The 26499-nt window shown below is 45.7% G+C and overlaps 1 protein-coding gene across 1 annotated transcript; it reads right to left on the reverse strand.

Annotated features, from left to right (window-relative positions):
- Nucleotides 1-102: 102 nt before the first annotated feature.
- Nucleotides 103-25548, reverse strand: LOC119446105 (cytochrome P450 3A19-like). The gene is made up of 12 exons (XM_049663902.1): nt 25337-25548; nt 24467-24563; nt 19621-19740; nt 15689-15777; nt 12492-12637; nt 12009-12124; nt 9570-9660; nt 8803-8960; nt 7446-7534; nt 6614-6751; nt 5514-5676; nt 103-518 (listed from the first exon to the last, which is right to left on the reverse strand). Exons 3-12 carry the CDS (start codon nt 19699-19701, stop codon nt 408-410), a joined length of 1182 nt encoding a protein of 393 aa, XP_049519859.1. The 5' UTR covers nt 19702-19740; nt 24467-24563; nt 25337-25548; the 3' UTR covers nt 103-407.
- Nucleotides 25549-26499: the final 951 nt, after the last annotated feature.

Raw genomic sequence — 26499 nt, forward strand, 5'->3', positions numbered from 1 at the left:
GCTCGGTTTTTGGGAGCACCAGGATTCGAGCGCACTACCTCCCACATACGAGGCGAACGCTGCACCATTACACCACCGATGCGGTGAGAAAAAAAGCAACATTATTAGAATGCCCCATGTGATATAGCCATCAATTATGAAATTGGAAACTCAAAGATAGAGAGGAAAGGTGTGCCTTAACCTCTGATGTGGGATAAAATAATAAAAAATAGGGAATAATGAGAGTTCGCTTTCAAAGTAACAATTTGACCTGGTGAAATTCGCTCGTATGCAGTGCATGCGTCTGAGGCGCATTGCGAATGTAGTTTTGCAAGCTTAAGTAGGCAAATACAGGGCGTCACAAGCAACTGTGTTGCAGGGGAATACTAGCTGTTAGGCCTGAAACGATGTTCTTTCCATGTTTTATGTTAAATTGAGTCGGTGAACTTGTTTGTTGTGGTACGACGTGGTATCGCTCGAAGAAAAACAGGGCCGTCGGGGCTGTGAAGAAACAGGCAACGTTTATACTTCAGAGGTACCTGCATGAATCAGAAAAAGAAAAAGGTTAACGGAATCGTTGAGTACACTTTCTTACACCTTTCTTTTTCGATGAGCCACAACAGTCCAGGATAACAATCTTTAGCCTCACGCAATTAACTCTTGCCCTACCACGGGGAAAATAGGTGTATTTTTATGGCAGATGTTTTTTTTTTTCTGAAGGAACTTCTGCACTCAAAATTTAATGTAATTGTCTCGAAGCACATAAACAGAAAGCAAAATGAATGCACTTGTCACGCATAAAAGTTTTATTAACGAGATTTATCTCATAAAAAAGCTATAAATTGGTAAAATCAAGATTGTGCAACAAAATTGAACAAAGTTTGTAAAGGCACGCTTGGTATCTACTAAGAAAAAATAATACGAGAATTATGAGATATACAAAATGTATGGCCATTTATGAGGCACTATCTCCGAAAAAATCAAAATTTTTTATTTTGCTAGGTATTTCGCTACAAATATTTAACTTCAAGCACTGCAGTTGGGCGTGCCGCCGATGTTCCGGACTGGCTTGCGTCGTCGTCGCTTTCAGACTCAAAGTCCGACGAAAAGACACCGTCCTCTGACTCGCTACTATTCGATGTATCCATAAGATCAGCCGCAGAGGCACCGGAATCGCGTTATCTGCGATCTCCCGAAGCGCGCGCCCCGTTTCCGGAGCCGGCGGTTTTTGCGTTCTGCTTTGACGGTCGCGAAACTTCGGAGCGCGTTTAAAAATCACTGCCTCGCGGTAAAAAATGCGAGCTGCTTTGAAAACTAAAATATAGTTCTCTTCCTTCACGTCCGATAGCGCAGTATGTCCGTGAGCGGCGCGGAAGGTCTCGAAGACGGTGTTTCAGTTTCAAACCATCAATAGAGGGCTGACCATGCCTAATGGGCGCGGTACGAAAACAGTTAAGGATGCTTGTAGGAGCTTAGGCATGGCATGTAGCCCTCCCACAAGCGTATTACGTACAGGCAAGACCAACATATTTTTTCCATAAGCTTTTGTATGTAACCTAATGCAAAATTTAATAAACTGCATTCATGTGAATATTGGGGCATACTATTGAGTTGATAATAAAATATAAATAATCGGCCCTTACCACCTTATACGAAGTCACGCGCTATGAGAGACGCTGTATTGCGGTGTCTTTAGTTAATTTTGGCATCCTGTAGTTATTTAAAAAGAAATCTTTAACTCGGGCGAAGTCCCATTCCGCCCGTTGAAATACATGTAAAACGCAGAAACGCTTTTATGAGACAGTCGGTTGGACCAATTCAAATACAATGTGTTGCATGTCACGGAGAAAGTTAAATTTTAGTGGCTGTTGTGAGCACAACTTTGATTTAGGTCTGGAACCTTTTTTAGAGAAATTGAGCCAAATAGGCAAGTTAAAAAAAAGCACGACGTTTACAAATACGTAACTGCGTACCATAAACATACACGGCACTTCTGTACAATGCAGCCCTTAGAGCTTCTAAAGTGGACAAACTTGGTATATCAATTTATATTTTACGTGATTTTGCTAAATGTTTGCGAGGGTTTTGCAAACATCCTACTCTCCCATTATAGCGGTGCATTTGACAGCCATTTAGTATACGCCAATTTGCTGGGCTTTAGATGTTCTATTAGATGCAATTTTCGCGATTGTGATGTTCTTTTTGACTGCTGAATTATACAGTCGTGTAACTTGACAGTGTCGTTTTCTGAACGTTTGCAATTTTCAACAATTTTTATAAAAATATTACCACCCTGAATCACAAGTCCGCTTCCTTACAGTCACTAGATTTTATCTTTTTTCTTTTTTGCTTATACATGAAACAAACCTCATCACAATCGGTGTAGTGGTTGCCGAGATAAAACGATTTATTCGTTTCCATGTATATAAATAGCCGCCGCCGAGCTGAAGCTTCTTAACATGCGCCGAAAGCACGTTAAACGGTCCTAAAACTTTTTTTCTAACTAATCATAGAATGGCATCACTGTTAAGTTACTTCGCCTCCCGAACCTCCTGTAGGAAACATTTCTTCAATCCTTCAAGCACAAGCGCAACGAACCGACAGGCGGCTTTCTGTATAGTTTCATTTCCACTAGCGCGCCGGAAGCTATACAGAGGGGAGACGGGAAGGGGGCGGGAAAGAGCGGTTCCCCACTGGCCTCGCCCGAAGGTTGAACGCACGATATCTCGTGGCGACACCCCGTGGCGGCCGCGGTATCTGCGCAACGCTTTTCATCCCCGAGGACACGCGCAACTGTCGGGTTTAGACCGGCAGTTCAAATATGAAATATTTTTTCTGTCATCTCGAGATAGCAGATATACATTTTTAAATTATCTAACTAAATTAAGTAACGATTACATTACTGAGAATATTCTCGCGATCACGAAATCGGCCAATAGCTGTTTTAGGTCCGGCTGCTTGCGATGGCGCTGCATAACGACATTGCGGAGGCGAGAGCAAGCGATTTTTTCTACTGCTTTGACACGAGATTGTAGATTCCCTGCTTCCCTGATTCCCTGTAGTGCAATAATATTTGGCTCACACGTTCACAGGAGTCTCACTAACAGATCGGCAATATTTTCTTACTGTGTTCGAAAAAAGTGTTTCAGGGGCCCCTTTAAGACCAGAGCACGGCATTACGCTTTCGGTAACGCAAATTTCAGAGGTCACGCTCCGTCAAATGTGGTATGCAAGAAGAGCTCTAATGAACGGACCTCTGAATGCACGTAAAGCAGGAACTCCACAACAAGGTGTATCTCCGAATCAGATCGCACAGCTAGGTCGTGACGTGGCTGATGTACAACGAAGCACACCGCAAGAGTCAAGTCTGCGGCGTCCTTGTGGTGTGCCGTGATTCGGCGTCACTGAGCCAACTCAGGCTCATCCGCGGACTCAGACAGCAATCCTTCCTGTAGTGTGAGCCTCAGCTGCGTAAATTATTGCACATCCCTCCACTTCGGCGTCCCTCACAGCATCTGTGGCACCTTGGAACCCTACATTCAAAAATAGTATATATATATATATATATATATATATATATATATATATACTGCAACCGACGGTACAGGACTACCGTCAGTTGCACTTCGCTCCTCAAAAAGGCAGGGCGTGTTTCGAAGGAGAGCCTGAACAGCACTTTGCGATGTGGTGAACGTTGTTTCAATCACGGATCCGAGACCTCAAGGAGGTGCGACGTAGCGCTAATATATTTCTGTGCATTTTCCGCTAAATCGCCACTGAATTATGTTATTTATTTGTGGCTTATGTGAGGCTCGTAGCGACGCCACGTTCGCAAACGCTGATTGATGGTGCCAAAAACTTTTATTGGTCCTGAGAAACTGGCCAGAGGGAGCCGAAGGCTCCCTCAGGTCAAGTCGGTGGCTCATTGTCATGGCATTTTTTTACGCGATGCGCTTGTTTACCTTAAAGTGTGTTCCAAATCTCAGAGGTGGTTTAGGGAGCCTCGTTACTTATATTTTACAGTGTGATAAGAACACTGATGCTGATTTGTGTTATGTTCTAAAAGAGAGAAACGCGTCCAGATCACAAGTTTTTCGACGGCTATTAAGTGCACGACCGTAGCGAACCTATTTCAAAAGACAAAATTGTCAACAGCTGCATGAACTAGACACAATCGTGGATGTGTCCGCATTGTAAGCTGACACTGTGGTGCCGCAGTTGAAAGGCAGAAGCCATATTCCTACCCTATAACAAAACTCGTGCATTTGAGTGATGTGGTTCACTCGGAAGAATGAGACGAAGGAAAAGAGAAAGGCAGACATGTTAATAAGAGCAAAAGATCAGAAACGTTTTTCTGCCGTGTGCTCTTTGCTATTGGCTTGCCGCGTTCGCCCATAATGTGTTCAGCATCAAGATCGGGTGGCATTTCTTCTTGCACATAATTCTAGCGTACGAGCTTTTGTGAATACGGGCCTACGTTTGCTACCCTCAGCTGGATGGGAGAGGAGTAGGTAGAAAGCTAAGATTGAAATAGACTTGCACGTGGTCACAGCCGTTTACCGCACGCGATCGCAACACAGGATAACAGCTAATACTTGTACATATCACACATATCAAACAGATCAAACAAGCGTCATGTCGCCATCTCTAACTTCTTTATTCTCCTCTTCAATCCCCCCGCTCCCTCCGATGTTCTCAGACTTCTTCTTCTCATTCGGTACGCTTCAATCCTAATCAGGGTTAAAGTCGCGTGTGCAGGTTTGTTGTTCTTAGGACATGTAACAATGCTTCCGTAGTACACTGCATGCCACAGTTTATGAGGTAGGCATCCCAAGTTATTTATCTTGTCATTGGTCTGTCATCAACGTGAGTTAGCGCCTATGCGTAGTTGTATATGCACACTGTATCGAGGACAGTCACATAAAACGTAGTCACGGGTCTCCTTGCGACTACGGTTATCACACTCAGCGCTATGATCTGTCGGTGACGCAAAGGACGGAGTTTGGTTTTGCTGAGGCGAATTTAAATGAGTTTGGTTGGCTGTGATGAGAGATTCGCACGCAGCTTTTTATGGGTGACATGACTTGAACCTAACGTAAACCACCCAAAAAGTAGCGATCAAAGACTGATCTCGACTTCACCTGGTTCTTTGCTCTGTTTTCATGCACGTCCCCGTGATGCACAAGCCGGCCACATTTTATATGCTCCTAAGAAACATACTGCCCACCATTTCAGGAAATTGCACTCCGCAAATTCCTGTTTCAGACGATTCTCAACAGCGATGGATTTATCACTCTGTCTATGGTACTTTGGCATCCGCAATGATGAAATGAAGATACCAACTTGTTAATTTTTTTCTCGCTTCTTCTACCCTCCTTCTTCGCAGGTTGATGAACACTTTCATGCTGGCAAACCTCTCCATGCAGCTATATACAAACAGCTCGCTCTCTCTCTCTTTCTCTCTCTCTCTCTCTCTCTCTATATATATATATATATATATATATATATATATATATGTATATTCGTTCACTTACCATCGTTTTAGGACACGGCTCAAGCCTCACGCGTCGAAACATGCAAGCCAACGATGCCTTGGCCTGCAGCATGCCAAGCCGCATCGCGACGCAATTGCGCGGTCCAACGCCGAAAGGCATGTACGTGAATGGCCTCACGCTGTCCTTGTTCTCCGGTAGAAACCTTCCAGCCGCGTTGGAAAAGAAGAAAACAAATTCAGATGCGCTACCTCTGGTGTCCCGACACAGCGTAAGATCTGCAGAAATGTCCACTGCACCATTTGAAAAATGCGTGAACCATGCACAGGCGATTTGAGAACTTTGCGCTTTTCTGATGAATGCTGTCATAGAGTCACGGGCGGCGCTGCAAGTTTGGCAGCTCGTCGATGAGCGGCTCGTCGAACGCGCTGCTTATATGAACGACTGCTCTTCACGTTTCCAAGCTCGCCATATCACCATTCTTTGCGCAGTCGTACCGCAAGCAATCCGCGTTACCATGCATCACGATTCGTGCGGTCTGCGGCACTACACTTTGAGTGGGCGCTATGAAGCTGAATAATTGAAGATGCAATAGAGATATTATTACGATATTATAACAGGACCTTTAAATATTGTAATGGGTTCACCCAGTGAAATTAACAAACTGCACAAAAACCTTGAGTTTCATGACTTCATAGCTGACATTTGCCGAAGTTGTACCAAAAAAAAATTTTTTTACATATCAATCAAAGCGTAATTGAAACCTACATGGTTATTTGGGAGGTTTGATATTTTGAACTCCGATGCCCTAACAGTCGCGCAGCCATGGCCGGATAACTACTGAAAGAGGACACCAAGCATCTCGTTCGCATTGAGCCCCGCATTTCAGGGGATGAGACGTACCACTTTTAGCCGTATCACGGACATCGCTTTCAGTTTCGGCTGATTGGCTAAGGCATTACGCATAATACCCATCGCTCCATTCAGGCATTCCGTCTCAAGCACCGCGTCACGCAAAAGTTAAATATCTTTTTCTAGAAGGGCCAGCCGGGAATAAGGCCCTGCCCACAGAATGTATATAAAAGCGCCCTAACCGACACCCCACAAAGGAAATAACTACGAGACATCGAGCAAAGTTGTACCTCTCAGGGTTGAACTTATCGGGCTCTGGGAAGTATTCTGCGTCGTGGTGAATGCCCGCCACGGGAATATCCACACACATGCCTGGCTTGAATCGTATGCCAGCCACTGTCGTCTCTTCCGTGCACAGACGCAAATATCTATGTGGGATAGCAAGTTTCAAAAAAAGAGACGAAGATGATAAATTCTTTGTCAATCGAACTTTTCAGGAATAGGAACTGCACTTTTAAAACTTAGCCAATGTTATATTTGTGTGTGCTTGTGCGTGCGTGTCTGTGCGCGTTGTAGACACGTTTTCTTCATCTTTCGCGGTATCTCCAAGGCAATCAAGTGTTGCCCTGTCGTTTCGTAGAACCGCAGAACGCAACATTCGTTGAATACTCCCTGCAATAAACACGCCATTCTGTTCTCCAATGTGCAATGCACGCTTTGGTTTTGTTTGCTTCTAAAAGCCTGTTAAGCTATGAAACTGCGTAGAGGCTGCACCTCCACATATAGAAAATCAAGAACAACAGCAAATACCGAAATCATCATTTCCGCGCCAGAGTTTCGAGAAGAAAAAGAACGTTTCGACAAGAACACTTATTAGGAGGAACGGCGAAAAAAATAATTAAATTACATTCTGGGGTTTCACGTGTCAAAAGAACGATATGATTATGGTGCACGCTGTTGTGGCGGACTCCAGATTAATTTCGTCCGCCTGGAGTTCTATAACGTGCACCCAGTGCACGGTACACGGGCATTTTTGCATTTCGCACGCATCAAAATGCGGCCCCCATGTGCATCTGCAATGAGCTTGGTACGTAGTTGAAGTCACATAGTCATTGGGCTCACATGGCATCGTGTGTTTCCAACCGAAGCGCCTCTTTGACACAAGCTTCGAGGAAGGGCATCTGCTGCAGAGTGTCGTACGTGACTCCGTCCTGAAAAAAAATATTACATGTAAACGTACTTTGACATTTAACATAAATTTTCTCATTGCATAAAAAGACCAATAACAGACGTATGCTAGCATCTCGTGCGATTTAATTTTTCACTGGCACTTTCCGAGAGAACAGGAGAAAACATTAATTCTTGTCTTCATTCGTCGTGCTCTGTCTTCTAATCGTAATGTGCGTACGGCCGTACTCGGCATTGTCTCCGCCACTAGTAAAAAGCCAGTTATGTACCCGGTCATTTAGTGCCCACAAATATTTATTTTCCTATATATATATATATATATATATATATATATATATATGTACTCTTAAGGGGTTACGTATTGATTAACAATTATAACCAAATAGAGCTAGTAGATTGTTGCTTCCTGTTCAAATAGTGCTTTTCTTGCCACGATACAAGTATATTAAAAAAAAGTCGCAGTTTCACCCGAAAGGCGAAGCATCGATTGCGATAGCAAATTAGTAGACAGCTATACGAAGCAAAAATAGTAGTTTTATCGGCCGTATAAAGTTGTAAATATTCGCTTACTAGCTAAGTAAACAAGCGCGGTGTCATGCGCGCACAGGTAAACATGACCACATCTCACTAGATGACCGCGGGAACTCGTCAAAACGCTGGAGTGAGAAAGCGTGCCAGCGGCAGCGAGCAAATTGACCTTCGTGCTGGCTCTCGCTTCAACGCGAAGAAAACGTCGAAAGCGCAGCGCATACGAAGCTACCGGCACTCGGCGAATGCACTTTGGCCCATCGCAGATTGCTTTGAAGATGAGGCCCCCGCGAGCGCACAATTCGGCCGCGTCGCAGACCGCTTTCAAAATAGCCCCGTGAGCAGCAGCCGCGGAAGCAGAACGCACCCCCCCCCCCCCCTCCCGTCTCCGTCGCCTCCTCCCCGTGCCTCGCGCGTGACGAAGATCGTGCACTTCCGGCCGCCTTCCTCTCTCGCGTGCGCGAGATTAAGCTGCGGTTGCCGGCTCACCCTCGCACGCTTTCACTCGCACACACAACGCACGTAGCGCGGCGACGATTTTATCGCCGTTGGACTTTATACGAAACATCACTACGACAGCGACGGCGACGACGATGGCGACGGCAAGAATGCGCTTGAAGTGTCCATATAATTGCTATCGCAATAATAAATGATTTAATTAGGGGGTCTTACACACTGAGCATAATGGTCGAACCTCTGCAACCGACTCGCTTGCGTGTTTGTGACGTGAATAGACGTAATTTTCTTTCCGTCAACAACCTACCTCAGAGACCACTCTGTCTATTTCGGCGATGACCCTGTCCTGGAAATGCGGGTGTAATGCCAGGAAGTAGGCAGTCATGGTAACAGCCATGGTGTTGCCTTCAACACCACCGATGAAAAAAAGTATTCCGTGGCCAGTTATCTCGTCCAATGTGATCCCTGGAAAAGTGCTTCGTTAATTTCGTTTCTCCCAAACCACTCACTCCTACTACTTTCAATGTACAGGAATTATAGGCCCTATAACCGGTTAATTCGGCAGCGGGACGTAAGAAAGCGTTGCGCGCGTGCGTGCGTGCGTGCGTGTGCGTGTGCGTGTGCGTGTGCGTGCGTGCGTGTGTGTGTGTGTGTGTGTGTGTGTGTGTGTATGTGTGTGTGTGTGTGTGTGTGTGTGCGTGTGTGCGTGTGTGCGTGTGTGTGTGTGTGTGTGTGTGTGTGTGTGTGTGTGTGTGTGTGTGTGTGTGTGTGTGTGTGTGTGTGTGTGTGTGTGTGTGTGTGTGTGTGTGTGTGTGTGTGTGTGTGTGTGCGTGTGTGTGTGTGTGTGTGTGTGCGTGCGCTCGTGCGCGCGCGCTTTAGTGGCGAAATCAATCTACAGGATTTCGCCACTAGTGCTTCTTTAGGTCTCCCCGTTTGACAACGTCGCTATCCTGACAGCCGCCCTTCTTTAGATTGGAAGATTTATTATTACTCATTATTTTGTATTTAACTACGCAAGAACACTATTTTTTATGAAGTGGTAGCCAGCCAACAGGTGCTGTTGCAAACACTTACCCCTTTTCTCGGCGCTTTTCTCTCTACTGTCTTCGGCACTTTCCCATTCGTAGTCAGCATTCATGAACAACTGCAGGAAATCGTCTTCTTTCTGTTCGTGAATTTTTGGAAACGTGGGCAATGATAATCGGTAAGCTTTAGCTTATCTCCACAGATAAAAAGAGAAGGTTTCATGACCAACTGGAGTGCCACGACCACCGACTTAACTGCGAAGGTTCCCAGTTAGAACGACAAAAGCGCTTCTAGGACTTCAAAATTTTCGAGGCTTGCCGCGAACTACTGAAAAAAAAAACATCATCAGCTTAGCAAGGGCTATTCTTAGCTATGTGTTGTTTCAACGCAGTGTAATATTTTTTCCATACCACGCCTGAAATACGACTAAATGCGTACTAACATGATATTTTTGACTATCCATTTTTTGCATTAAATAAGGGTCGAGGACATTTAAATTCTAGCAAAAATACTCTCAACTTTCAAGTCACAGAGCGCCCTAAATAATTTCGTATAATAGCTTTCCTGCGCCCAATTTCGGTTTTGCTGCCATTGTGTCATGACACAAAGGAGGTTACGCTGGAGCAGGACAATGCGACGTTTCGCCACCCGCCTCGTCCCTCTCGGTTGCCCGCTGTACTATTACATCGGCCCCCACAGCGAGTCAGGCTTAGTTGCTGTCAAAGATTGAAACGTGTTTTTCCTTTAATGACATGATCTAAGCATATGTTGGCGCACAAACACAGCTTCTGCTTGGCTCTTATATGTGTTGGTTAACAAGGGCTTATTAAAAGTGCAAAGCGCTCGTTTTCTGTTTATAGGCGCTGTAAAATACGCTTACAGTTTCCGTGGTGTCTTGCGCGAGAACCGTTTGGAGCACATGTTTTATTTACAGGCAATGGAAATGTTTGGTGACGCTTCTGAAATGCAACAGCTTTGCTGGATTGTAGGTTGTGATTTTGCGAAGTCACTCAAGTCAGCAGCTTTGTTTTTTTTTACCCGGCAATCGAAATCGATGTGAGACCGATCAGCACCACGATAGTATCGTTTTGGCTTTTGTCGCCGAAGTTTATTTCACCTAGTGGCGCAATACAAAGCTCTGAGCGTAGACGCTGCGTGGAAGCGACAACGACGAAAGTAGTAGAGAAAGGTGACGACTCTCCCAGAGAAATGCATGCTCACCGAGTGTCTGTCTCGTAAGTGCACGTTGAAGCAGTACGTCCGATAGTGATAAGTATTGGCGACACACGTTCCTTCTGAATAATTGGTTTCGGGTAAAACTGACGCATGTATTAGTAAAGGTTTTATCGAATTTGTTGTCACTATGCATCGTCATCAGTGCTAAATTAGATAATGTTGACGATAGCCATAAAGCATTCATAAAATTTCTAACTGTGATGTAAGGAATGCCAATAAGAAATGGAGGTGCGCTGGAAAGCACTGTTAAGCAAACATGTACTGACATTGAAAAATGTGTGGTGGTCTTTGCGTATGCTATAATGTTTATGTAATAATCTGCTAGGCATTCAATAAATATCCGCGCACACGAAGAACTCTGCGGAGGAAACAACCTTTCGCTGTTCATAAAGACTTTAAGACTGGACAATTCCAACAACGTCCCAACGGGAACATTATATTTATATAAAAAGTGGAGGACGTTTCGCCTTTAAGAGTAGAACGCGGTAGCGCTATCGGGACCCGTTCACATCGCATCGTTCGCATACGGCAAGTAGGCTTCATTCGCTGCGACACTGAACGTGGAAAAGCCAGCTTACACTAATCCCCTTAAAGTCGGCTTCACCTTTAAACTAAAATGCATTGTTGGAAAAACGGTTTACCAGGGGCTATATAAGTGGTCTTATATTAAAATGAAAGGCCCCAACACATTTTGTTATTATTTCAATAATTGTTTTCTATTGCCCCGACGCGCGCAGGTCTGGTAGAAATGCTGGAAAAGGTGTTTGTGTTTGAGTTTGCTCGTAGCAGAATTAGGTTTTCTCGTACATTCAAATTACAATCCGACGCTGATTGGTAAACAATCCGACGGCGAATCCAACGCTGAATGGTAAAGTCATACTTTACCATTTTTCTGACGGATTTCACTGTGAGAAATTCAATTTTTGTTCACCAAAACCTTGCACCACGTGGAGGACCTGCGCGGTCGATGTGGTTGGATGATTTTCTCTGCCACCCGCGATCACACGCCGGTTGCCAACGCCGGATTTACTGCGACACGTGGCCCTAAACGCTATAGCCTTAAAATATCTAAAATTTTCAACACCTTTATAAGTTCACGCCATATGAATTGTAAATTCTTATGCGCCATATTATTATTTTTTAAGTAGTATCGTGTCGCGTTTCACTTAAAATGAGGTGCTCAGACGGAGTTTATCATAAGATCGGCGATAATAAGAAATCAAAATCAATCGCATGCTTGTGAGCTTTTACCTTGTTCTTTGACTCCCTCTCTTGAATCAGGTGTGATACAAACGCCTTGAATAGGTCAACGTTTGCTTTAGGCGGGTAGTTGGGCTTCAAAACCTTGAATATTCTCGGCATAAGAACTGCGGAGAAAACGATGGATTATACGTAGTACGCATCGCCGAATTTTACTTGTCATATCAAAATATTCGCAGGACCTGCTGAAATTGTTCTGCACAAATCCTAAATCAACTGCAAGGTATTTAATTCAATGCACTGCTTGGTAATTATATTTATTATGTACTGTTTATTTATTATAGTGCCTATATAGAGGCCGGTACATTCCCACAGCACAGCCGAGCGATGGTCTTTCTGTCAGTAAGCGCATTCTTGGTCAAAACTAACCCCCACCCCCCCGCCCCTAAATGCGGCCCAATAAATGAAGTCGAATTATTGAAAGCAACAACCTGTTGTATATACAAAAAAAATATCAGTACGGAAAGTACTTACACAACATTACAGCCTTCCAGCCGGCCTTGTTAATGAAGATGGCACTGAGAGATTTTATGAGAGGATGGTCTTTGTCATTCTCGCTGTCCAGGTCGACACTGTAATTAAGCGCTGCCGCAGTGTCCAGTGAGGCGTGGTCGACCAGCCTGCGAAATTTTCACTATATTAAATGTGAGAACATTTCTTTGCGTACCACTACGGCACTTTGGCCTGGCAATATATCGGGCCTCGTTAGGATGACTCGGCAGCCGCCGGGAAAGAGCTCACTCCCCTACGAGGAATCGAACCCAGGCCCACAGCGTTGTGAGCGAGTATGCTTCGTTAACACCACGCCAACTTCTTTTCTTTATTACCTTCTTAGCGTCAATACATACAGACGTACAAGACAGGTCACTTGGTGCTAAGCAATATTATTACATCCTTTGGCTAGACTGTACTACTTTAAAAGGTCTTCAAAGAGGGCATCAGAGCTCGACACCACGCCAACAATTGGGGAACGAATTTGTAATAAGTGCGACTGGAGGTGGTGAGGTACAGAATCGAACCCGAAGTGTTTCTCATCAGGAATAAAAGGAAAACGAAGTATCAGAAGAGAGAGCTCTGGTCGCGAGAGAGTATTCAACTTCTTCCAATAGAAAGGCCTTCATCTTTTACAACTACAAATAAACATTGGCACCACGATTCACAGCAGTTAGAACTGGTCCTAGGAACAGACCTCTGTCAGCAGAAGAGGTTGAAGATAGGAATCAACAGCGCGCTGAAACAGAACGTCTTCGCTATACCTCCGAAACTTGGGCAGCCAGGGAACGCCAACTAGAACAACAGCGTGCAGCACAACGGCAAAGCCTCGCACAAGAAACACCTCAAGAACTTGAGTGCAGGTCGCAGCACAGGCGAGAAGCAATATAATGCACACGCACATGCGATAGAAGTTTAATACATGTGTGTGTGTGTGTGTGTGTGTGTGTGTGTGTGTGTGTGTGTGTGTGTGTGTGTGTGTGTGTGTGTGTGTGTGTGTGTGTGTGTGTGTGTGTGTGTGTGTGTGTGTGTGTGTGTGTGTGTGTGTGTGTGTGTGTGTGTGTGTGTGTGTGTGTGTGTGTGTGTGTGTGTGTGTGTGTGTGTGTGTGTGTGTGTGTGTGTGTGTTTGAATGCTCTCGCATTACCTTATGCAATCGTCGTGAGATGGTTTCTGCCGGAATGTTGTTGTTGTTTGTTTCGTTATTCTGTGGGGTGTATTGTTTCCTAGCGCGTACGGGGCCTGCTTTCCAAGTATTAATTCAATCCGCGAGTGGATGCTATGATGAAAACATGGAAGTTTACGTGAGTGCAGAAATTAAGGACGGCGACGAAGACAAAAGACAAATCGATGAATTCGCGCGCAGCCAACAGTGAGGAACTGGGGATGACTTTCACTTTAATTGCTGATACGTGCACACATACGCACAGCCTACTTCACCATCTCACTTTAGGGAAAGAACGAGCGCAAGGTGCTTGCCACGAAATCTTTTTGATGTCATGGCAAACATGTACATAAGGAAGTGCGATTCACGTTACGGTTTTAGTACGGCGCGTTGATTAACAGTCAAAGCAATGCACAATTTCCATTAATGCGACCATCCAGGAATGAATTGTTAATTTCCTGTCCATCGCTTTTCTATCGCGTGCGAAGCGTCTTCTCACCCGTAATCACAGCACTGTATGCGGAACAACCCCACGTAGCAATTCACAAGTTATCCGCCGTCTGTCAGGAACGTTTACGACACACCGGATTTTCAAGAAAAGACTGAATTCCCGCGAAGCCTGGGCATATAACCTCGAATTCAATTCAATTTACTTCGGCGCTACGTAAATGAGAAATGCATAGAGCAGGAACACAAAGCTTTTTCAATCCACAGCATGACGGTATCCATATACCCTCGTAATCAATCAGCAGCACGACAGTGGCAGGGTACAATCTATAACCGTTCTTGCGACCAACTCAATGATTAACTAAATTAGTGGCCTCATTGGCCTTAACAGAGTATAAATTCATATTTTTCGTGTAACCAGTTTTCCGTACACTTTTGAGTTCGGCGGTACTTTACAGTTCTATTCTGCTAGCTTCTCAGCGGCACAATGTCCTGTTTCGTCATATAAGTGCGAAGAGCAGCGTGTTGGTATGCGACACGTAAGGGTACTTAGTGCTTTCTAATCAACCTTAAAATAAGTAAGGTTAACTAGGGACCAACTAGGGATGTTGAAAGCAACATGCCACCGACTACTCCAATTTGCTTATTATAAATATTACAATATGCGTTCAAAAATTACCGCCCTTCCACTGCCGTGAAGATGGTCGAACAGCGCAGCTGTACGCGTTAGTTACACCGAGTGTTACAAGTGTTACATGTGCATGTGTTGCACGTGATGCAATTACGTAAACACAAGCAAACACAGATCTACAACAGTAACGTATATTGAAACGTTGCGAGGGGAGACGAGGCAGCGACTTCCGACGCTACTCGACGAGTTTACAGTTCTCTGGTCGAAACCTGCCGAGCCGCCGCCTGAGACATCGACTGAAGTCACGGGCACCGCGTGCGTTCGGCGCGAACGCAGGGAAACGCGGACGGCGTCGGCAGCAGCTCTGCGTGTTGCCTCGTTGCTGTTGCTACATATTTGTGGTTCTCTCAGCGGTTTTTTTTTTTTTCGCGTGGAAGTTGCGCCGCCTCTTTTTTGCGCGCCACTAATGCGAGCAAGCGACGAGCCTGTTCACGAGCCAACTCTCGCTGGTGCTCGCGGTAGGCACCCTCTTCCTCAGGAGTACGCCCTCCTCGTGGTCTTCCCATAGTCGCATCGCAGCCCAGCTGCTATGCGCGTTTGTTATCCGAAAGGGCGCACCGCACAGAAACACCTTCTCTTATACCCATCACATTTCCTCGTCGCGCCCAGCGCGGCCACTCGTTGGTCGCCTCCTTCCCCAGCGCGCCTCTCCTCTGCTGGTCACATGACCTGCCCTCCCCGGTACGGCTCTCATCCTCTCCTGGTCACGTGACCTGTGTGACACCACCGGACGGACAGACGGCGAAGGGTCAACTTAGAACAGCTTCGGTGATACAAATATAATTCTAGAAACAGAGGATTTACACCAAACATTGTCTGCGTTGCAAGACATTTATAAACTCGAAAATGAAACAAAGCGAAACAAAAATAAAACTTACTCGCTGATGTTCACCGACTTGTTCTCCGCAGCCGCGGCTTCGATTCGCGACACCATTCTTTCAGCAATGATTCTGACCTTGATTACGATCTGAAATTCACCGAATGTCACTGAGTGATGCGAGAACAGAACACTCATCTTTATCCTCCCAAATTCAAGCAGTATACCGGAAGAGAAGAAAATTGAAGCAAGGTATTTCAATTGAAGTCCACTTATCGAAGAACCGGCCTACACAGCTAGGTTACTATCAGAAAGCACGCATAGTTTCCTGGGCCTGTATTTACGAGAGCGAAAAACACTCTTATGCTATGATCGTTTAAAAGAACAAATTTCAGGCAATCCTGAATTCAGCCGGAGCTTCGCGTACATATACTATACATATATAGATATATATGGATAGTATATGTGCGTACATATACTATACATATATACCTATATATGTATAGTATATGTACGCGAAGCTCCGGCTTCCGGAAGCCTGCTTCCGGCTAACGCTTCCAGCGTTTTGCCCGAATGATCCCCCGGTGCTTCGCCCTCTCATCATCATTCACTTCGTGGATATGCGGTGTTATATATATATATATATATATATATATATATATATATATACATGTGTACTGTATATACAGCGCTTATATAGCCCTTGTGCACCGCAGCGTCCCTAGCGGTCTCCATGCAAACCAGAGCTACGGACTACGAGGGACAAGGCTCGGCCCTAAGGTGCTTCGCCCCTAAAATAAGGTCGCGTTCCGTGATGTGAAGTCACATTGATCAATTGATGCTTGTGGTAGCAGAACGGTATCGAGGCTATTAAGGGTTTTCGGTTTCCGAAAGCAATTGGGGAGGTGGAGACGCTACCTGCATGTTAAAATAAAATGTAATTTTGTTGAGCGTATAGAAAAATGAGCGCTTGCGAATTTTACCATTGGTATGCGTTTTGATCAGGGGACCCTGATCATGAGAAAGAAATTTACAGAAAAATAAAATTGGGTTGGAGTGCATACGGCAGGCATTGCCAAATCCTGACTGGGAGCTTACCACTGTCGTTGAAAAGTAGTCTACAATCATTGCATTCTACCGGTGCTAACATATGGGGCAGAAACTGCCCCATATGAGAACTAAAGAAGCTCGAGAACAAGTTAAGGACCGCACAAAGAGCGATGGAACGAAAAATCTTAGGAGTAATGTTAAGAGACAGGAAGAAAGCGGTGTGGATCAGAGAACAAACGGGGATAGCCGATATTCTAGTTGACATTAAGCGGAAGAAATGGAGCTGGGCAGGCCATGTAATGCGTAGGATGGATAACCGGTGGACCATTAGGGTTCCAGAATGGATACCAAGAGAAGGGAAACGCAGTCGAGGACGGCAGAAAACCAGGTGGGGTGATGAAGTTAGGAAATTTGCAGGTGCAAGTTGGAATGCGCTAGCGCAAGACAGGGGTAATTGAGATCGCAGGGAGAGGCCTTCGTCCTGCAGTGGACTGAAACATAGGCTGATGAGGATGATGGTGATGATGCGTTTTGAACATTATTATGTAATACTTTCTTTTAAGTGTTATAGAGAGTACACAGTTAACAAACAAGCCAATTATCAGTGCACACAGTATTCAGTGACTCAAAGGCAAGCCCAGAGTGTCTTTCGGTAGCTATTCGTCGCACGTCCTGTGAACAGATCGTGTTAAAGATACGAGTAATGCGCCAGAACATGATCGCGAAAGGACACATCGAGTTTCAGTGGCTGCCCGGTCACTGCGGTAGCGCCGGCAACAGCCTCGCTGACAAAGCTGCTCGAAAAGCACATGGAGCAACAATTCGTTTTTGATACCCCTGATTGAGGACTGACTCAGTCGTGCCTCTATGTAAGCTAGCACATTATTACATTCTACAGAAGGGGCAGACGCTTGACTTAACTAACCATCGTCTGCATTGACTCATCTATCTATATATATATGCAACTACGCCAGTTACCTGGTCGTTCTCGAAGAGAAAAAAACAATCATTTGTCGCTAACGCCTGGACGTTGCATTCTGTAATAAATACTCAATCTTCATTGGAATGCTTTATCATTTTAAGTGCGAAGCACCTTATGCGCTCGGGTTGTCGGCGTCTCCTGTCGTCGTCGTCACGGTAAAGCAAGCGGCTCGGGCTCGCGATCGGTACGCGCTCGCGCCGCCGCTCCCGCGTTCGTCGTCGTCGTCGTCTTCCACAGCTGGCTGCGTTGCCGCTCATCATTCCAGCTTAGAATTTAACTTCTCTTATGTCGTCACAATGGGGAGGCCGTGAGTAAAGTCCAAGGTTCTTCCCGTACCACTCCTCGACTTGGGCGTCCGAGGCGCACTGCCAGAGCCGGTCTACGCAAGTAGAGGATGTACTACCGCTAACGATAGCGGGGACGGTTTCGCTAGATTGAAATAGACACAGATGACGATTAAAAAAAACACTTTCTATTCACAACCATTTACAAGAATTTACAAATACAAGTACACATACAAGGCGGGACTGGAACGCATAGGGTGACTCTATATCGGCAGAGCCGATGGTGCATAGCACCGTATCCGTCCCCGCTATCGTTAAACTAAAACAGTAGCAAAGGCGTCCATAATGGCCAAATTTCTGAGGGTGTTAAAGAAAAAAAGACGAGGGCTTCGCTAATACTTCGTTGTAAAAGACATCAGCAAGGTTGTCCCAAAATATTACTAGTGACAGTTTTTTCTTCACGCTTGAGTCAGTCAATCAAGACTTGAGTCAGTCAATCAAGACGCAGTCGATTTGTACTCTCTCAAACACTCTTTTTTCTCTTGTTTTCATACATTCACTCACTATGCTTATACAAATACATATAGTCTAGGGACCCCTTTTACAACTGCTGCGAGTGTTATGGAGTCCCCCATTACACAGTCTGCAAAACTTCGTGCAATAAACAACTTGTGAACTTGAACTTGAATGACCAGTAGCGCCGAATGTAATGCCAGTAGTGACAAAAATACTGCAGAACACCTTCTATGCTGCTGCCCATCCTTCGAACATTAAAGTTCGACCTTCACGCCACTCTAAACCACGTAGGTGGTAGTCCTTTCTCATTTGACACCTTAGCGCCATGGTTCTCGCGTATCACAGTTGAAGAACGTACCGCTGCAAGAACGTACAGCGAAGGTGAAAAAAATGTCGCGGTTTCACCCGAAAGGCGAAGCATCAATTGCGATCGCAAATCAGTAGAGAGTTATATGGAGTAAGAATAGTAGTTTTATCAGCGGTATAAACTTGGATATGCAGCAGCACCAGCAACACGTAGAACTGTTGTCGAAACCGTGAGCGTTTTGCCCGCGTTCGCACCGAACGCGCGCGGCGTTGGTGTCTGTTGCCGGTGCCTGAGGGGGCGGCTCGGAGGTTTTCGACGTAGGGAGCCTACATGCAAGCGCTGTTTGCATGTAGGCTCCCTATTTCGACGAGATCAGGACGGCACACTCATCGAGCAGCGTCGGAAGTCTTTACCACCTTCTCGCCTCGCAACGTTTTTATTTAAATACGAATTTGGTGCCACAGCTACACGTCACCACCCCTCCCTCCCTCGCGTCCCCCCACGGCCTTTCGCGCGACGGAAGAAGTTGCGGTTGATCTCCGCTGTGCATTCGCTCCTCGTGAAAGCGCGCGTCCCTCGTGCGCTTTCACTCGCACATACAGCCTACGGCGCGCGGCGACGATTTCATCGCCGTTCGACTCTATAAGGAACCTCACGGCGACGATGACGCCGACGGCATAAATCCACTTGTAGTGTCCATATAATTTCTATCGCAATAAAAGAAAGGCAGGGAGGATTTTCTGGTTGTATACATACATCTAATGCGGTTGCATTCCCCAGATTAGAAATACGCCCGTTAGAGCCAAACGCCACATTAATAGCAAAGGAATAAATGTAGAATGACCAGCCATTACCCTTTTGAGCTTGCTAGTTGAGATGGCCGGTGTGAAAATGCTCCGCGCTTTCTTCCACTCTTCGCCCGACAGGTTTAGCATCGACTTGCGCCATACCGCTCCGCCTATCCTTTGAGATTCCTAGATTCACAAACAGAAAGGAAAGAGGCACGTCGCTGGTTTAGGCGCCTCATGATCAAATTAAAGCAACACTTTCCACGAAAACACAAAAACAACTTCGGTAATACACCCGTCCTTGGCTCTATATATGGCATCCTCTTCTGTTTGCTTTATTTACATCAGGGAGGGAGCACGACTGACAGAGCACCCAAAGACAGAATGAAGGACGTGCGGATGGTAGCGTTTGTTGAAGAAGTCAGTCGAGGGTGACTGCCGGTTTTCTTGTTTATAGCTTAGGGGAAGAAACACTGGCTGAAATTTATTTATTTATTTATTTATTTATTTATTTATTTATTTATTTATTTATTTATTTATTTATTTATTTATTTATTTATTTATTTATTTAGCGAATCATTCATTCATTCATTCGTTCATTCATTCATTCGTTCGTTCGTTCGTTCGTTCGTTCGTTCGTTCGTTCGTTCGTTCGTTCGTTCGTTCGTTCGTTCGTTCGTTCGTTCATGAAGCAACTCAGGGGGCTATGATTGATGCCGCGATCGATAGCTCCGCTATCATATTGACCACGGGAGGTTTTTTCACGTGCACCTAAATCTAAGTACGTAATCGTCTTTGCACTTTGTCCCCATCAAAATGACGACTGCCGCGGCCGGGAATCAAACCCGCAACCTCGAGCTCAGCATCAGAATGTCATAGCCACGGAGCTATCATGGTAGGTAATCCACGAAAACAAAGAAGAGACGAGGGAAAGACAGGCAGGTTAACGAGATATTTCAGACGATTCAACGCTTAGGGGCCGAAATAAACGCCTCATGAGAAGACAGAAACAAGCACAACACATGCAAACTAAGTACATTTGAAGAAGACAGGAAAAAGGAAACGTCAGGAAAAACGTTGGACATTGGCCTTTACCAGGCTCAGCCCGATTATCTACTCTGCACTTCGAAAGGGAGTAGAAAAAAGGTGGAAAGAATCTACAGAAAGCTAACAGGATAAAGATACTCTCACATGATATCTTGTAGGTGATGATCAATGTGCGCTAGACCACGTTGGAGTTTACAAGAAGAGAGTGGCGCACCATTCCGTCGTATACGCAAACAACAACTTGCGCATTTGAACGTTTCGGTCAGGGAGAGCGAGATATTTTTCTAGATGCGTATTGAGACCACGGCCGTGGAAAACTTGGGGGCAGAAGTGGGGCAAGATGAACTGATGGTCAAAGCAGGTGTGCCGACTGCATGGTGAAGGAAGTTGTCAGTACATAGCTTATATCTCACCATGCTTGCGCCCCTTGAAACTCAAACTCATGGCACTGGCAATAACTCGTAGATAGTTCTAATTTGTTTCCGATGCTGTTTCTGTCATTGCTTTTCAGTTTTCCTTAGCATGGCGAGCACTGGCACGTATTAGCAACGTGCCTAGAGAACAGCAGCCAATGTCAATGGTTTGACAGTGCTGTCAGGAATACGTTTTACTAGAAGTTTCGCTGAAATATTCATTTTTAGAATGCAGCAAAATACACCGTCCTCATCGCTGCGCAAGGGTTATATCGATATAATGAGTGAGAGCCACTGAAGTTCAAAGCAGGAGCATTGACTGTATAAGTGAGCAAGGTATCGCTTCGTAGCTCATGCAACGGAACATGATAGATTCGAGTGCCAACATGCCTATGTTGCAATGCATTTGGCACGGCCAACTTATGTCCAAGTGCCATGCACCCGACCCATCTTTCTATAGTTCCCTCTTCAACTGCTCCCTTCCTCTTGCCTTTTGCGCTTTCGATACGTGCTCTTGCCTCTTTCTGTATCTGCTAGCTGTTTGCGCTATGACATTAGTATAACTAATTCTAGCTAGGAATTTCCCTCTAGTAGCCATCCATGGATTCATCAACCATTTTTGCACCGCCATGATGCATCGATTTGATCCTTGCCAGCTGCTCAGTGCTCAGACACCTGCCCAACGTGACCTCAAGCTAAGAGCAATAACAGTATACACAACTTTATTGTATAATGAATTATAACAATAAAGTTCATTGTATATAATGAACCTGTCTTTCTAAGGCCCAGTATGGGCGAAGTTGAGTTCTCATTACGAATCAACAGCAAGCGTAAACGACGAGATGCTATTCAGAGAGGCTTCCGATCCTGAGTCCTAGTGAATCCCGAGCTTAGCTAGTTAAGCTGCCTACAAATGACCGTCCCACGACCACCAAATTTTAACTAACCATTGTATCTTCCTCATAACTACACAGCATGAACTTCACGTACAATCCATACGCGATGGCGATGTTTGCAATATATCGAGTATTTAAAGCGTTATTAAACATAAATTTTAAGCGTACGCATTTCTTCATAACGGCGGTCTCGCGGTTGTCACTTTTTCGCCCAGATTTTCCTCTAAGAAAAGCCATAGCTTCAACTCTGTGCGCCGTCATATACGCACAGGTGACAACTATTTGCTCGGCACAAGCAACGGCGCCCGTGAATCAGTCGGACAGCGTTGACAATGCGCAATGTGTAGCTGCGATTGTGCGAGACACGCGTCATCAACCTGCGTCAGATCGTTATCAGCAGCTGCAAAAAGCCCATCGTTTCGTTGAGAGCATCCTGTATCGTCAATTGCGAGAGAGCACATTCGCAGCGTAGCGCGTCTGTTCATTTGTAGCTAGGATTAATCAGTTTAAATGTCGCCTATGTGTTTCTACACGAAGTCTGAATGGGCGGGACATAAGTTGCAATGCCTTATGTCAGGCCAGTCGCAATTCCTGTTTACCTGACTCCGTGGCTCATTTCATCTCAAACTCATATCATGCTCAAGTACTTGCAATCAACCATCGTCGCAGTGGGAAGAACACACCGAGAGTCGAAGTTCATTGATGCGAAATCACCATATGCCCCATGAAGCAAGAACTCCGGCGAGCGTCCGGCATTAACAATTCGATGGGACCAAAACCTAAGTGATGACGTCACGTTCCGGTGCTGGACCTGCTGCGGCTCGCACTGCGAAATCCCGTGGTGAATAGGCACGTCGTCGGACGGGCGCCGTGGCCCACACCCACAAAAAACGACTTTGCCCAATTCGAAAATTAAGTTGACCCACGTTTAAAACCAACCTGGCCCACTCTAAAAATTGACTTGACCCACCCCGAAAATTTGGTTGGCCCACACTTAAAAATTGACTTTGCCCAATTCGAAAATTGAGTTGACCCACACTGAAAACCGACTTGTCCCATCCCAAAAATTGAGCACCGAATTCCAAACTTCAGCTGACCCAGGTTCAAAACTGACCTGGCCCACTCCTGAAATTGACTTGGCGCACCCCCAGAATTGACCTTGCCGAAATTGAAAGTTGAGTTTACCCACTTTCAAAACCAGCCTGGCCCGATCGCAAAATTAAGTTGGCGCACCCCCATAATTGACCTTGCCTAACTCGAAAATTCGGCTGACCCACGTTCAAAACCGGCCTGGCCCAATCTAAATATTGACTTCGCCCACCCCTTAAATTTGGGTGGCTAACACCCAAAAAATTTACTTTGCCCTATTTGAAAATTCAGCTGACCCACGTTCAAAATCTACCAGCTAGGCCGACTTCCAAAATTGACTTGGCCCTTCCCAATATTTGGGTGAGCCACACCCAAAATTGGCTTTGCCTAATTGGAAAATTCAGCTCACCCACGTTCGAAACCAACCTGGTCCACCACCAAAATTGATCTGGCCTACCCCTAAAATTTGGGTGGCACACCCCCAAAACTGTCTTTGCACTATTCGAAAATTCAGTTAACCCATTTTCAAAACCGACCTGGCCCACTCACAAAATGACTTGGCCCACCCCCAAAATGTTGGTGGCCCGCCTTCAAAATTGACTGCCCAATTCGAGCACATGACCAAGTTAAATGTATCGCACGGAAGAGTCAGAATGTTTTCGCATTCAATACACGTAAGGAGACGAGTGCATCTGTATCGTTTTTTTTTTATTATTGCCCTTTATCTCACATTCTTTTTTTTTAAGTTCCCCTAACATGACGAGCACTTACACTTAAGCCCGACCCACATGGAGCAATTTTCTTGCGATAAACCGGCGAACGGCCGCGCGCGGCGTGCGCCCGGCGGCCGGCGGCTGTTTGCCGTCGATCAAGGCGGGGCTAGGTATGTCCGCAGGCAGTCAACCGCTCGCCGGAAGCGGCGAATGAAGGCTGTCAGCGCGCACCAATCAGGGCGCGGTCGCGTCCGACTTCCTGCAGCCGCATTTGACTCGGCTAGCCCGCCCATAGCCTCCTATATTTTTTAAAAAATATAGGAGGCTATGGCCCGCCAAAGAAAGAGCCTAGAGCAAACATGGGGACAAAAGCTGCGCGGATCGCGTACAATGATCGGCTGATCACAGCTGTCCAGACGCGACCAATATGGCTCAGTTGCAGAATAATGGTTCAGTTGCAGATAGAAAAGTATTTTTTTTTCATTGCATTTTACTGGGAATGGACCACGCTGTTTCTAGCAACACTGAAATTGTGGGGGGCGGCGGCCGCCTGTTTTTCGCCGCATGTGGGGGCAGCACGGCGGCGGCACGCTGGCGTTCAGCCGCGCTGGTGCGGGCCGCACGAAGTTCGCCTTGAAAGTTCTCACCATGTGGGCCGGGATTTAACCGCATTGGGCCGACGTGGCAGCCAATGCCAACGGCTCGGCTGTGCAAACTTTCCTTTGTCGAAAAAGCTTTATCCAGATGAACTTACACTTCTGTCGGAAAAGTTCTTAAACTTGGCTACAAGAACCTCGCGCAAAATCTCGGTGTCAGCGACAACGAGTGTCGGTACGCCGTCCTGGTAAGACCTGCGAGTGCAAAAGAAAAAAAATGAAGGATGCTTAAGCTCAGCCTTTAAAAGTGGAACGCGATAGCATTAAAATGTCCCTGGCTGCTTATCCGGCTTTCCAGCAACTGAATTATCTTTCAAATTCAAATTAATATTCAAATTACAATCCGACGCTATCATGTCTGTAGGATGGGGTTAAGTTGTACTTTAAGATTTTTCTGACGGATTTTAGTTTGAGAAAATCAATTTTCTTCACTAACGCCTTGCGCCACGCGGAGGGCCTGCGCGGTCAGGGTGGGTCGGGATAATTACTTCCGCCAACGATGCCAGCGCGCCCGCGCCCACGCCGACACCGACGCGGACGCGTACGCCAGATTTCGTGCGACACGCGGCCCTTAACGCTATCACGTTAATTAATCACAGTGGATTGTAGTTCCTCCATTCTAGTGAAACTTTTCAAGTATACGTGTGTCTCCTGCAAGGATCGCTTGCTGGCACACCAAATATGTAAGCTATCTCGCAATGACCCTCTTTTCACTATTAGTTGTTTTGTAGCTCTGCGTTTCGTTCAGAAAGAAACATGACCTAGAATGGTCTCGGCTTCCCCATACAAGTATTCTCCAGGGCTACACTGACTTTGTAATGTGCTTCTCGGTAAAATACTTTTCTTTCACAGACATATTGCGACAGAGTTAGGCCGCAATCAGGTCAGTATGTCACCGCAGACGCTGTTGAATGACGTTCACGCTCAAATCAGCATATCATGTTTAGCCAATAACGTTGCTCACTTACCCATAAAGACGACCATGCCGGTGGTGGTTTCTTATTATTACTTCTTTCAAAGGCTGAAGAAAAAATAAAGAAAATCAAAGATTCATTCGCCCATGTAAAATGTTATCACCCTGTCTGTGACACTCTGCAATGTACATTCCAACCAGATGCCGCTGTGCAAATGCGCAACAGGATTTTTTTTTTCTTTTGGTAACAATACCCGATCTATGAGTGTGCATATGGGGCGCGATCTTGTACGCGTTCCAAAATGGAACGGAGGCGGTCCGTTCCATCGAGTCGCACACGATTGGTCAATTTGATCGTCACGGTTCAAATTGACCAATCTTGTGCGGCGCATGGTTCAAATTGACCAATCGTGTGCGGCTCGATGGAACGGACCGCCTCCGTGCCATTTTGGAACGCGTACAAGATCGCGCCCATGCTGTACATTTATTTTCGTGTGAACATATATTTTGCATGCATCTGTTAAGTATTTGAACAGACACCACAGTTATGAATGAAACAGTTGCACAATAATGCATCGTGCTTTTGCTGGTACACTGGGTGTCACTGGTGCACCAGTGTTTTGTAAATTTATTGCGATGTAAATAACGGTTGCACTATGTTCGCCATTCGATTATCCAGAAAGCTAGCATCGACATGCTTAGTTCTTTGTGCAGGCATGTACTTAACAGTATTGCACTAGTTAGCCAGTTCTTCATCTGAGACGACTAATGCATTCGAAGAGCTGTCAACCCATTTTCGTCATTAACAAGCGGAACGAACAGTTATTGAATAAGCAAGTCCTTAATTGTGAGAGTTACCAAAACAATTTTTTGACATCTGCAGGGTGGATTAAAGCGAAACTGACTTGAAAAAAAAAGCGCCTGTGACGTCTATCTCGCCTCTCCGACCTTCTTTCACGTTACCAGCGTCACCAATGGCATGGCCGTGCCAGCCGGTGCGCTGCGGCTGGTCGTCCGTTGTTTCTGTTTTATCGATTGGTTTTTGAGGCCAAGCATCTGTCAGGAGTGATAAACGCGAGGAAAGGCAGAAGAAGACAAAGAGACGATACGGACGAAGGCACACAAGAAGAGATTGGAAACAGCAAGAAGAGAAGGAAGCGCGGAGAGACGCCATCTTGGAGACGGGGCGCGCGCATGGAAGGAGGTGGTGGCTGGAGC

The sequence above is a fragment of the Dermacentor silvarum genome, chromosome 3, assembly GCF_013339745.2.
Source record: "Dermacentor silvarum isolate Dsil-2018 chromosome 3, BIME_Dsil_1.4, whole genome shotgun sequence".
Lineage (NCBI taxonomy): Eukaryota > Metazoa > Arthropoda > Arachnida > Ixodida > Ixodidae > Dermacentor > Dermacentor silvarum.